This window comes from Mustelus asterias, chromosome 14, assembly GCF_964213995.1.
Source record: "Mustelus asterias chromosome 14, sMusAst1.hap1.1, whole genome shotgun sequence".
Taxonomy (NCBI): domain Eukaryota; kingdom Metazoa; phylum Chordata; class Chondrichthyes; order Carcharhiniformes; family Triakidae; genus Mustelus; species Mustelus asterias.
The window spans coordinates 10,390,326-10,403,760 of NC_135814.1; the positions used below are offsets into that span (position 1 = coordinate 10,390,326).

General features: G+C 43.8%; 1 protein-coding gene across 12 annotated transcripts in view; it reads left to right on the top strand.

Moving 5' to 3' along the window:
• The window catches only part of bin1a (bridging integrator 1a), a 132,118-nt gene extending 119,238 nt beyond the window's left edge, over window positions 1-12,880 (top strand). For all 12 annotated transcript variants that reach the window (XM_078227865.1, XM_078227866.1, XM_078227870.1 and 9 more), the window contains 5 exons: window positions 2,877-2,948; window positions 5,160-5,225; window positions 6,615-6,731; window positions 8,151-8,252; window positions 10,409-12,880. In XM_078227865.1, the coding sequence (XP_078083991.1) occupies window positions 2,877-2,948; window positions 5,160-5,225; window positions 6,615-6,731; window positions 8,151-8,252; window positions 10,409-10,516 (465 nt within the window). In that variant the 3' untranslated portion in view covers window positions 10,517-12,880. The remainder of the gene's footprint in view (window positions 1-2,876; window positions 2,949-5,159; window positions 5,226-6,614; window positions 6,732-8,150; window positions 8,253-10,408) is intronic.
• Window positions 12,881-13,435: the final 555 nt, after the last annotated feature.

Consider the following 13,435-nt stretch of genomic DNA (forward strand, 5'->3'; position numbering starts at 1 on the left):
GTAAAATCCACATCTTGAATGATGCACAGAATAGTATTCAACCAGTATGTAGCATATCTGTCTGGTGTTTGTATTGGAATCCGCTTCTGTCGACATTCCTGAAGTAGGACAGGTTTTTGCACTCTGCTTTACTGAGCACAAATTTGCATCATTATTTACTGCCTGTCTCTGACTCTAACCTTGTACAATACCTAATCTGGCTGTTCATACGGAACATTAGAAACCTAGAATCCCTACAGTGTAGAAAGAGGCCCATTCGGCCCATCGAGTCTGTATAATCCCACCCAGGCCCTATCCCTGTAACTCCACATTTACCCTGCTAATCCCCCTGACACTTAAGGGGCAATTTAACATGGCCAATCCACCTAACCTGCACATCTGAGGAAACCGAAGCACTTGGAGGAAACCCATGCAGACACGGTGAGACCGTGCAAGCATTATCGCAGATTTTCTCTTTGCATTCTTCTTTCATTGACATGAATACAATTATAATTTAGACACTGTCCCCTCTTCAACACTCCCAGGTATCATATCCAAGTAATTTGCCTCAGCTGTCCTCTGATTTACTGCATGTACTGTGCAATTGCCCTCTAATGTAGATTGATAAAGTGGCCTTGTGCGGCAGCGTCATCTCGATCCTGGAACTGTTTGCAAGTAGAAAGGAGACCTTTTCATCCCTGTGGTCTGGCTGTGTTCTGTGTGCACGGGTCTCCTGATCTGGGCTTTTGATATTTACCTGAATTTTAACCTGATATCCAATCTCGCCTGTAAAAGGAAAATGCCAGTTGCAACTGATTTGGGGGTCTGCAGAATTGACTCTTATTTAGAGCTGCAATAGCCATCTGACTCGGGCTGAAAGCTACCTAGTTTGCTCAATTCTAGTGATTTGGCGCAATGGATTTGGCAGATTTCTACATGCACGACACGGACTGTGATTTTTGTATCCTGGGTGTAGCGGTTGGTGCCAGTGAGTGCGGAATTTCTTGCCCCAATGCCAGGATTGAAGATGTTTGGCTTGTAAATGGGTGCAGTTAGCTGTTGTGCCAGTTGTGTTGATACCTGGGGTATATTACTGATCTCTGGGTCAGTGCCAGAAGATGGATTATTGTCGGCTTTTGATCACCTGAGACACACAGAAGACATTCAAGCACTGAAGTCATCGCAGAGGATAGTAATAAAGGTGTGTTCCCAGTTATCAAAGGTTGGAGAAACATGGGCTTGTCACCTTGCCAACATTTCGTTCAAAGGCAGATTTTGCTTAGGTGAACAAAATTGCAAATGGTATCCGAAAGCTCAATCCACAAAATTAACTAGAGGAAAGAACTATCCAATTAAACTGGTGGTTAACAGTTTAGTGTCCACAGTGGATTCTTGAGAAACTCCTGGAATTGTTTGAGAGCCACGTTTGATTTGATTTATTATTGTCACATGTGTTAGTATACAGTGAAAAGTATTGCTTTTGCATGCTACAAGACAAAGCATACCATTCATAGAGAAGGAAACGAGCGTGCAGAATGTAGTGTTACAGTCACAGCTAGGGTGTAGAGAAAGATTAACTTGGTGCAAGGTAGGTCTGTTCAAAAGTCTGATGACAACAGGGAAGAAGCTATTCTCGAGTTGGTTGGTACGTGACCTCAGACTTTTGTAACTTTTTTCCTGGTGAAAGAGTGTGTCCGGGTTGCGTGGGGTCCTTACTTATGCTGGCTGCTTTTCTGAGGCAGCAGGAAGTGTAGACAGTGTTAATGGATGGGAGGCTGGTTTGCATGATGGACTGGGCTTAATTCACGACCCTTAGTAGCTTCTTGCAGTCTTGAGCAGGGCAGGAGCCATACCAAGCTGTGATACAACCAGAAAGAATGCTTTCTATGGTGCATCTGTGAAAGTTGGTGAGAGTCGTAGCCGGCATGCCAAATTTCCTTAGTCTCCTGAGAAAGTCGAGGTTGGTGGGCTTTCACTTGGATGCTACAGTGGTGAGGACCTTAAGGTGAGTTGTGATCATTTCATGGTTTTATTCCAATTATGTGAATTCTGCCACTTCCCCCACAATGAACCCAGGTATTAGTTGTGACTTGAGTGTTCCTGGACTCTCATTGCCCATAAGCATCCAAATCTCTCCCATGGAATGCAGTGTGACTGTTTGAAAAGAGAATGTGGACGTCTACATTTGCAGCTCAGAAGTCTGTTGTAAAGTCTAGAAAACTCTCTCAGAATATTTTGGATGGCAGAGGGTAAAATGTGACTTCTGTTGCCCTTAATATAAAGTAAAAGTAAAGTTTATTTATTAGTCACAAGTAAGGCTTACATTAACATTGCAGTGAAGTTACTGTGAAATTCCCCTAGTCGCCACAGTCTTGCGCCCGTTCGGGTCAATGCACCTAACCAGCACGTCTTTCAGACTGGGAGGAAACTGGAGCATCTGGAGGAAACCCATGTAGACACGGGGAGAACGTGCAAACTCTACACAGACAGTGACCCAAGCCAGGAATCGAACACGGGTCCCTGAAACTGAGAAGCAGCAGTGCTAACCACTGCGCCACCGCACCGCCTATTTAGGGCTAGTTCAGATGGAAGTATGCAATCTGTTCCCAATTATAAGGATTTAATGGTACCTTTTTGAAGCCTTTCCACCTCACTTTCCTCCTCAGACACTTTGTAAACCTACCTGTTTGACTAAACCTACTGTCACCTGACTTGTATCTCCTTGCACGGCTTGGTGTCTCGCTTTGTTTTATGATGCTCCTATGAATCACCCTGGGTTGTTTCATTATGTTTAATGGCACTATATAAAGACAAGTTGTTGATAGCATTGATCTCCAATGGCAGCAGTATAGTTCTGATTTTTAACTGAAGGGTCTTTATACTGTATTCTCTTGCAGGCAGTGCAACAGGAAAACGCCAGCAGTGATGCTACAGAGAAACCAGCTGAAGATAAAGCAGCATCTGTTACTGTAGGAACCAGGATTTTTTTTTTTTAATTGGTCTGATACTGTGGGGGTGGATCTTGGCAACTCTTAATCAACCATTTTGTTTTGTGCATGACTTTTGTAACATCTGCTATCGGAATCGCTTGTGTTTCTCTTTAAGTGAGGAGCAAGTTGGACTAATTTAGGGCCAGAAATATTAAGGCGAGCTGTTTGAAGAATGGATTTCTTTGTGGTGATAGACTTATCAGGCACTTAATTTGATCATCCTTGTAATTAAGCATTTGAGTTAAGCAGGGCCTGTTACTGTACAAACTCATGGCGAGCATTGCAGACATTGGATCTGTGTTCGTCCATTGACTGACATTTATTATATGCCAAATAATATAAAGTAGAAAGCAGAGGCTGTAACGTTGGAGATTTTGCAACCAAACTTAAGATTGCTTACATTACACTGCTGAGCAACTTTCTTTTTAAGTTGCTGATGCATTGAAAAGAACAGAGGGCATGTGTTGGGTCATGGTAAAGGTATGAGAAGGTTGAGGGATTATTCCTCCTTTTTAGATGGTGAACATTTCTGAAGGCTAGATGTTGAGAGTAGAGCTTCAAAAGCTCTTCCAGTTCTTTCTCCCCCCACACCAGCAACTCTGTGTTAATTCCCATGACTTGAGAGGTGGTTATTATTTGAGAGTGTCCAGACATAGAGAATTTTTGTGTTCTCCCCTCTTGCACTAAAGGTACTGCTAATCGATGAAGGAGGCGGTGGCAGAGATATCTTCACTTCGTAATCCATAGACCCAATCTGTGTTCAAATCCCACCATGGCAGATGGTGAAATTTGAATTCAATAAAAATCTGGAATTAAAAGTCTAAAGGTGAACATGAAACGATTGTCGTAACAACCCATCTGGTTCACTCATGTCCTTTTTAAGAAAGGAAATCTGCTGTCCTGACCAGGTCTGGCCCACATGTGACTCCAGGTCCACTGCAATGTAGGATCCAGCCAATTTGTACAACTAGTTATTTACCTCATTTTTATGTGAGGGCTTGATGTTTTAGGGACTATTGGCCCCTCGAGCCTGCTCCGCCATTCAATAAGATCATGGCTGATCTTTTCGTGGACTCGGCTTCACTTGCCCGTCCGCTCACCATAACCCTTAATTCCTTTACTGTTCAAAAATCTATCTATCCTTGCCTTAAAAACATTCAATGAGGTAGCCTCAACTGCTTCACTGGGCAGGGAATTCCACAGATTCACAACCCTTTGTGTGAAGAAGTTCCTCCTCAACTCAGTCCCAAATCTGCTTATCTTTTGAGAGAGCAGATATTTTTGCACGTAGGGCAGATAGACCAAGAAACACTAAGTTTAAAAAAAACTTGTTTTCTCTGGAAGCATGAGCATCACTGACAAGGCCAGCATTTATTGTCCATTCCTAATTGTCCCAGCGAAGGTGATGAGCCGCTGCCTTGGGCTGCTGCAGTACACGTGATGTAGATACTCCCACAGTTCTTTATTTTTTTCTGTAGCAGTTTGATGTAACTGGGTGGTTTACTGTGACCACTTCCAGAGGGCGTTAAGAATCAAGCACATTGCGAGAGTTGGAGTTGCATTAGGCCAGACCAGGAGAGGATGGCAGATTTCCTCCTATGAAAGATATTTAGTGAACCAGATGAATTATTCCGACCGTTATTACTGAGAGTAGCCTTTTCTTCCAGATTAGCTGAATTTAAATTCCCCCAACTAAGAATTGAACTTGTGCATCTGGAGCATGCGTCTGAACCTCCGGATTGCTAGTGCAGTAAGGTTACTGCTATGCCACCATACTGGAGTAACCAAAGCATTAATACTATGTTTATAAATTTGGGTGGCACAGTGGTTAGCGCTGCTGTCTCACAGCGCCAGGGACCCGGGTTCAAATCCGGCCTCGGGTCACTGTCTGTGTGGAGTTTGCACATTCTCCCCGTGTCTGTGTGGGTTTCCTCCGGGTGCTCCGGTTTCCTCCCACAATCCAAAGATGTGTGGGTTAGATTGATTGGCCATGTTAAATTAACCTTGGTGTCAGGGGGATTAGCAGAGTAAATATGAGGGGTTACGGGAATAAAACCTGGGTGGGATTGTGGTTGGTTCAGAATTGATGGGCCAAATGGTCTCCTTCTGCACTGTAGGGATTCTATATATCATTAACCACCATCTTTAGATACCAGTCTTCTATCTAATCAATATTTCCCTGAATTTCAGTCAGAGGGACAACCAGAACGAAAGGAAGTAGTTTTGGAAAATGAGACTGGAACTGACGTTGCTACAGTAAGTTATAGTTCACTTTTTTACCAAGGCATTCAGCCCCTCGAAAGTCAATTACATCATGGCTGATCAGTCCTCTTGTCCATCTTCCTATCTTGGTTCTGCAAGGCTTAATAGCATTCTTAATAAGCTGTTGTGTTTCCAGGAAATTGGATTGAAGATGCTGGTCCAACTTGTCTCTTGCTCATCCCAGCTGGTTTTTCTCTCTCCTGTCTAACATTTTCAAATGTTCCTCCACACAGCTGGGAACAGCTGTATGAAATCATGCCCCGTGATTGTTCCCACTGTGCTATTATCTCCTTTCCATTCCCAGGGAGAAGGTAACCCAAAGTGAAGTTTTGTTAAAAAAATGGAAGTGCTTAAAAAAAAAAGGGTCTGTTGACATTTGACTGAAGGTGAGGCATACTAACCTTTGGCAGGATTCACCAGGAGGGAGCCAGTTTTAAGAATGCAATTTGCTCTCATTGCCCAACATTTGGGTTCTTGGTCTCCCGTCATCTCAATGTTTTAAAATAAAAAGGACATTCTTCTGTTTAAATCCCTCCAAGGCCTTGCTACTAACCATCCCCCAGTTGTACAATGCTCAAAAGCCATGTGTCCCTCTGGCTCATTCGCACCAGCCATTTTTTTTACCTCCCCATTGATTTAGGCTCTGTGCTTTAGATTAGTGTCCGGTTCAGTCTGCCTTTTTTAAGTAGGCATTTAACGGCGGGGTGGAGAGGAGGGGGAGTTGGGGGTGTGTGTGGGGTGGGGGAGGGGGGGGGAGGCGGTAGAACTTGTATAGCACCTTTAACATCCTCCAAATTTCCCAAAGAGCTTTGTGCCTAATATAGTATGGTCACTATTGTTTTATAGGAAAATATGGCAGCCATTTTGCAGACAGCAAGATCCCACAATTGAAAAATGAGTTGCAGGTCTAGTGAATCTGATTTGATGCTGATTGAGTGAATGAGGGATCAATGTTGATTAGAATATACCAGGAGAACTCCTATTATCATGGGGCAGTGCAATGGGATTTCCTTTTACTGACTGGTTGTGAGTTTAACATCTCCTCTGAACAGTGACATCATTTCTCTTGGTAACTTACTGATGCGCCAGTTCAGGTATGTGCTTAGCTTCTGAAGTGGGTTCTAATCCCAGAGCTTCATGACACAAGTGTGGATGAACTCTCAGGAGCTTGGAGGTCATCCGACATTCTGCTAATCCTTTGCTAACTCCAACTCGCAATCTCCCAATGCCCCAGTACTTGCATATATAACTGTGCCAAATTCTCCTATTGGAGTGCCTTGGAACATTGATAATGTAAATGCAGATAGGATTAGTGGAGTGTTATATTTTGATCTTCCAACACCATCGCAGTTTCGCTGACATTCTACCACCTTGCATTTCAAGCCAAAGGATGTTTTGCCAGCTGTGGTAACGGAGACGCTTCCAGCAACCACCAATGGAGCCGTGTACGACACTGTCCCTTCTGAGGAGATAGAAATGCCCCCTGGATTTCAGTTTAAGGTGGGTGTTAAGCTTGGTTATTTTGATAGCAATGAATTGAAGCAGCTACCATCAAACTTCTATCAAGTCTAACCAGCAAAAATAAAACCCCAATATCTGCCAGCTAATGTATAATCGGGATGTTTTTTTTAATCTGGGTTGGATCAATAACTGCTGTTTGTTTTGTCTAGACCCATTCCAACAGTACAGTCCTATGTTCTTGGCCCAGAAATCTTGTGGCACAGTGGGCAGTATCCCTGCATCTGGGCCAGGACCTCTGTGTTCAAGTCCCACTCTAGGACTTGATGGGCAAGGAAGGCATATTCATAACATTGCCTAGCGAGTTGAGGATCAACCTGTAAATCCTTCTGATATGCCTCTGCCGGGCAGTAAGAATGGGAGAGTATGCTGGTCAGCTAGAACTGTGCAGTAGCTACAAGACAACAGACTCCCCACATTAAACACCAGGCGCAGGCTCTTGCCCCGGGCTGTGCTCCATGGCAAGCATCCTCCTCGCTTTGAGTGAGTACCAATGATGATGGGCAGAGAGTGGCACAATAACCATCTCTAATAATGCCAGTGCTAACTTGAACTAATGGCACTGCTCTGGAGGAGATTGAGGAACCAAGAATTGTCCTGCTAAAGATTGGCAGAATTGAAATCTGGCAAAGTAATGAATATGGAATTCAGCACCCTGGGTTCATGGGTTTTATTAGCAAGACCCCAGGGGCTGCTGTTTGACCCCTTCAGCATTGGAGGGGGTTGGGCACCTTTCATATGATGAACCTGTAGCCACCACCAGGTGCTGTGGCCTCTCAATGTGCCAGTAAAAGCTGCTTGATTTTTTTGCCACCTGGTTAAAAACCCCCACATTTTCCTCTGGTCTTGAGCTGTAGCTGGATTTAGTAATCCCAATTTTGGCTGGTGTTGAAAACCATGTAAGACGTTTAATAACACCAGGTTAAAGTCCAACAGGTTTATTTGGTAGCAAATACCACACAAGCTTTCGGAGCTCTAAGCCCCTTCTTCAGGTGAGTGGGAATTCTGTTCACAAACAGAGCATATTGAAAACCATGCCAGGCTAGAAAGTGTGGTGGGTGCAAACAACGTAGCTTATTTCAACTCTCCTGAAATCAGTGTTGCAGTGTGTAATATCCACCGACATTGGCTCCTAGTCTGATGGCACCTCAGTTTAAAATTTGGCAGTCATTATTTTCAAATACCTCTTTGCATCTCCACCTGAAGGATCACTTTTTCTAATTAATGTAGAATGTATACTCCTTGAGACTGCTGATTCTCACACAATAATATTGGTGTTGGGGATTGATGAGGATTAGTTGCTGAGTTAAGAGGATAACTTCATGTAGAAATAAAACTGTGGTAACTCGTTAAGTGTGATGCACTGTTCCATTAACACCCTTTCTGCTGCTGTTGTCTCAGGTTCGAGCTCTTCACGATTACAATGCGACAGACACTGATGAGCTAAGTCTTAAAGCAGGCGATGTTGTTTTTGTCGTTGCCCACGAAAACCCCGAGGAACAAGTGAGTTTTGTCTTTCTAATTGTGGTCAGAGATGCATGTTCAGTTGGGTCTGGAATATTGTGCAGTGATGGAAGAAAGAGGAGGAAAGATTTTCATTTGTATAGTGCCTTTCACAACTTAGCCCAATGTGTTCTACAGAGTTTTTAGTGATGGTGTTTGAGGGATGAATATTCACACAGCCACTAGGATAGGAGAGAGAGCTTGCATGCTCTTGGAAATAATGTGATGGGGTCTTTACATCCATCTGCCCTCTCGGATGGGACCTCTGCTAGACATCTCACCTGAAAGATGGTATTTTGTGCAGTGCAGCACTGATTCAGTGGTGTGTTGGTGTGGACTTTGTTCCAGAATCTAAGTGGTGCTTGAACTCTCAATCTGTTTATCCCCCTGCTTGTCTCCCATTTAAGAAAACGGATTTTCTCTGTCATGACGATGTACAGATGCTCCTCTCATTTTCAGATGCAGTTCAGTAATCCCAATGAATCTATTACTGCATCTGTCCGATTCTACTCTGATCACTTGGAATGCAGTGTGAGATTTGCCCTCATTAATTCCCACAATCCTTTTTGTCTCACTGAATTATCCAAATTCCGACAAATTAATTTTAAAGCATCCCTGTCCTTACTTTGTCGATTTCTCTCCGTACTTCAGTCATCTCCTGCAGCTACACCCTTCATACTTGACACCAGTTTTTTTCTTTGCTGCAAAACTGGTGCTCCTTCAAACTGGTCTGTTCTTGCTCTCAAACTATTCCTAACCCATCAACACTCCACTTTGCATTTCTCTCTCGCAAATTATTAATGTTCCTACTTCCATATTATCTGCAAAATGGAAACTGTCCAAAGCTATCGATGGGAATTGGGGAATTGTTTTTATTCTGGAGACATTTTTGTAAACCTAAATTTTGTAATTGCATCTTGCAAGTTCAATGTTCTTGCAATCTTCAATGAAGAGTAGCTGATATTTGGCAAGGGGCGCGTGTTAGAAGGTAGTAACTTGAACACGGCATCTAGGCTGACTCACTCAGCGGTGAGGGAGTGCTACACTGTCACCTCTCAGACAAGGCAGACCGGTGATCTGCCTACCCTCGGGTCGACGTGAAAGCTCCCAAGCTGCTATTTTGAAGAAGAATAGGAGGGTTCTCCCTGGTGACCTGGACAATATTCTATCCCTCAACAAACACCAGGAGGCGAATTTCCCCGTTCCGCCCTGGGGATTGTAGCGGGTGGGGGGGGTGTGGACCATGGAAAAGTCCATGGACCTCAGGCGGGATTTTCCGGTTTTGGAGCAGGTGCAATTAGAAAATCCCACCCTAGGTTTGGTAAATTTCTAATCCGGCTATTTATTGTGCAAAGGTTGGTTCACATTGCCTACATTAACGTGACCGCACTTAACATCCAATGGAAATAAGTTTTGACATCCTGAGATTGTGAAAGGTTCTGTATAAATGCAACTGGTTTTCTTTTAAGTGTACAGTAATTTTAACATTTTAGGTCCTGCCAGAAGGTTCCCCAATTGGTGCATCCCTATATCCCTAAGCCATCTTGGGTTGCCATCTGAAACCCAATCTGAGAGTTTTTTAAAACCTAAATTGGAAGCAAACTCTGTAATACATGGCCTGAATCTTGTATTTCAAGCAACATGCCTAATACTTTTTGTTGCAGTAGTAATCTATCTGCCCAAGGGCAGAGCTGCTTATTCCTCCAACCGTGTGGCCTTGTTCTTTGGCACTTATAGGAACCCACTCATAGAATCAACCTCTCCATTCTCAATTTCAATGTACAATGTGATGCAGCAAAAGAATGAGAGGTGGTTTCCCATTGCCTTCATGTGCTCAGAGGAAACTCTGGTCCCCTTCTTGAAGGATCCTCCTTCACCTGTTGGTAGCTAATGTCCCTTGTTTTAGCTCTTCAGCCAACACCAGTGAAAATTTGCTGGTTGCGTTGTTGACTTTGGCACTATTGAGCATGGTATTCTTACCGGATCTGGGGAAATTAGCCAAAGGGCTGGGATGACCACTCCTTGAGGTCCCAAATGACCTGGCTTCCCTGTTTAATGCTCTTTGCCAAGTAGAAATTGATTTCCAGCTCAAACTAAGTGGCAAGGCTGGCTTTTGCTAATGTTGGGTCACTTTTCTTTTTGTAATTTCCTCACAGGATGAGGGCTGGCTAATGGGCGTAAAGGAGATCGACTGGATCCAACGGAAAGATCTGAAGTCCACCAAGAGTGTGTTCCCAGAGAACTTTACCGAGCGTGTTCAATAATCGGGTTGGAAACGGGAGACCAGCGAGGTGGGGAGGAGGCTTCTGAGGCCTGAGATGGAAGACCCGCACCAGTGCAATTTCCTCAAACACTCAACCGCAATGCAGAAGTTGCCATTGTAAATGTGAAACATTTCAACTTGTGATTCATGTTTACCTATTCTGGTTATGGTGCTTTGAATGTCAGTTTTTTTTTTTAAAAGTGCAGCTGGTCCCTGGAACAAGCAGTTCTACTATTGAAACAGCAATTTAGTTTTTTTCATTGATGCATGAAATTCTGTTGTGGCAATTTGAGCGTACAGGAAGGTCAGGCGTATCCAATATACGAAATCCAGGTTGGAGTAGGTGAAGGGCGATCGATGTTTTTAAAGCTACTGGTGATGCTTTTAGGGGTCTTTTTGAACCGACCTTCGGAATGCTTCCACAGGCCAAGAGGTAATCTTGACGCTGCAGTGTCATTTTATGCGGTGCGGTTATGTGTGACCTTTTAGAAAACGGCCAATTTAGAGCTTGACTATTGTTTGGGTTGGGTTAGTCTGATGGCATTGGGGTGGGCAGTTGGGAACCGAATCGTATGAAGCTATTTTGGATTTGGTTCTCCTACCTTTTTAAATTTGCGTTTGTGCAATTTCTCAAAAAGGAATGCCCTCTGGCTTATCAACCGTTCATTATTTTCACAGGCACTCCTGTCGCTAGAAATGAATTCGTAAAAGAAACATTGGGTTACTGTAGTAGATGGGTCGCTATAACCAGCGAGTTGAAGGAAGTCAAGACCTTCATTGATAGTCTTTGTCACAGGGCAGGAAGTCTGATCATCATTGAGAATTCTGATGGTGTTCAGACTCCGTTTTTTTTTTGTAGCTTTTTGTGGGGGTTCTTGTAGGCTGGAGCAGTGGTAGAGATTAGTCTGTAGCTGCTGTCTAGAGAGGATTGCCATCCCTGGATACTTCATCTGACTTCCCTCCCATTGGCCATTCAGCATGTTCATCCCTGCACTGCCATGCCTTTCCCCTGACCGATGGGGAAAGTAAGGAGGTTCTTCATTACTCAATTGGGCTGATCCTTGACTGTTGCTCAAACAGACTTCTCCTTCCCAATTCCAAAATCTTTTTTAATAACTAAACCAAGTGTTGAAAGGAAATTATTTTTTCTCCTCTGTTATCAGGTAATTATTCTTCAGTTCCTGGAGACCGCAGAGTAATCGGGAGCGTTGACAGTCTGGATGAAACCAAATTGCCATCAATCATTCAGTCTTTGTCACGACTAATTTGTCGTCAATTAAGATTGAAAAATTGGCTGGTTTACTAACCCTGGCTGCAATCTGTTTCACGTGGAGCATTGATGACCCATTCTGTAAGCATGGTACACTGCACACTTTTTGCTGTCTTTTCCCCTCTCTCCTCTGCCTTGCGCACTCATTCCCATAAAGGTAAAGCAAGAGATGGTTCCACAATTGCTGCCAGCTCTGGAACCTGGCCGAGAGGTCTATTAAAGATGAACCTTGATGGTGAGGGACTGCAGGCTTTTCGGGCATGTTCGTAGGGGGTGGGAGATGGCAGGTGAACATGGTGGTGGAGCTAGCTGATCCTTGATGTCCCTACATTATGCACATATCCAGCAGGGGTCATGGGGTTAACAATCTGGATTGAGGACTCTCGTCTGCACTTTAATTCTACCCCTCGGCCCCTAACCCAGGGACAACTGATGCCAAATGCACCCCGTCAGCCCTATTTGAGCTCTTGTCAAAATAATTATAAACCTGCCCTGATCATTGCAAGCGGTCTGAATTAAGATGTTGATCATCTTTTAGTTTTTTTTAAAAATGCTATCGTAGCCTCAGCTGGTCAGTCTCCAACTATTAGGACTTGACTTAGCAGTATTTTAATTATTGTAAATCCTACGACCATGTATTCTTGAGTGAGATATTAGTTGACCTTGCAATCGAGGGTTTTGTTTTAAGCTAGCCACCTGTGTACTTCACCTTGGCTCGAGTCGATTATGTTTAATATGCAAGTCAGCGCTGCCATCTGTATGTGTGTATGTAAATATAATAGTTTCCCAATAGTCTGATCATTTTGAAGTGATTAGTTTCAGTATTGCATTATTTAAAAGAAGTATGGCTAAAATCCCAATACTGGAACATCAGTTTGTTGACTGATGAGCTTTCTGTTGGTGAATTATTTCATGGTGTCTTCCACGAGCGTCCGCTGTCTTGAATATTTGGTTCACTCGCCAGCAGCCCTGATGTTCATTTCTGTGTGGTGTTGCAGCCCTGTGAAATCGCTCATCCCCAGTGATGTATGCAATGCAGTTGGAATTGCTCTGTTCATAGCTAATGCGCAAAGAAATAAAGCTGGTCTCTGGTCACTTGTCTTTCCTTTTCTTGCTTCTAAATGGGGTTTGTTTCAAAAATGTTCACGGGCCGCTCTGCTAAATGGCTTCACCAGCCCAGCCAGCCGTAGGAGTCCATGAATAAAATTTGAAGGGGTGGGGGGAAATTCTTTTGTTAATGTAGAGCAATTTAGGATGCCCCAAGTGCTCTGCGGCCCTATGTGGTCCTCCTTGATGTGTTGTCGCTAGCTAGTGCAAATTGTCACTAGCTAGTGCCAATTGTAAGGGGGGGGGGGAGATATGACCAGACAAGCTAGTGATTCCAGTTGAGGGATAAATACTAGCTGTGACAACCCTGCAAAAAAAAATGTTCTTCATACTTTGAACTGAGCTGGATTTACAAGATCCCAAAGTCTCATCTGAAAGACCCCAGGTCAGGCCTGTGTAGCACTTCCTCCAACTCCCGCTGAAATTGTTATGCTGGAGTGGGGGGGGGTCTTCACACGTGCGCACACTTCCGACTCAGGAGAGAGAGAGAGAGAAAGGCAATCAACGTGAGGTGATTTGAGTTCACTGGTAATCTCACCGGTG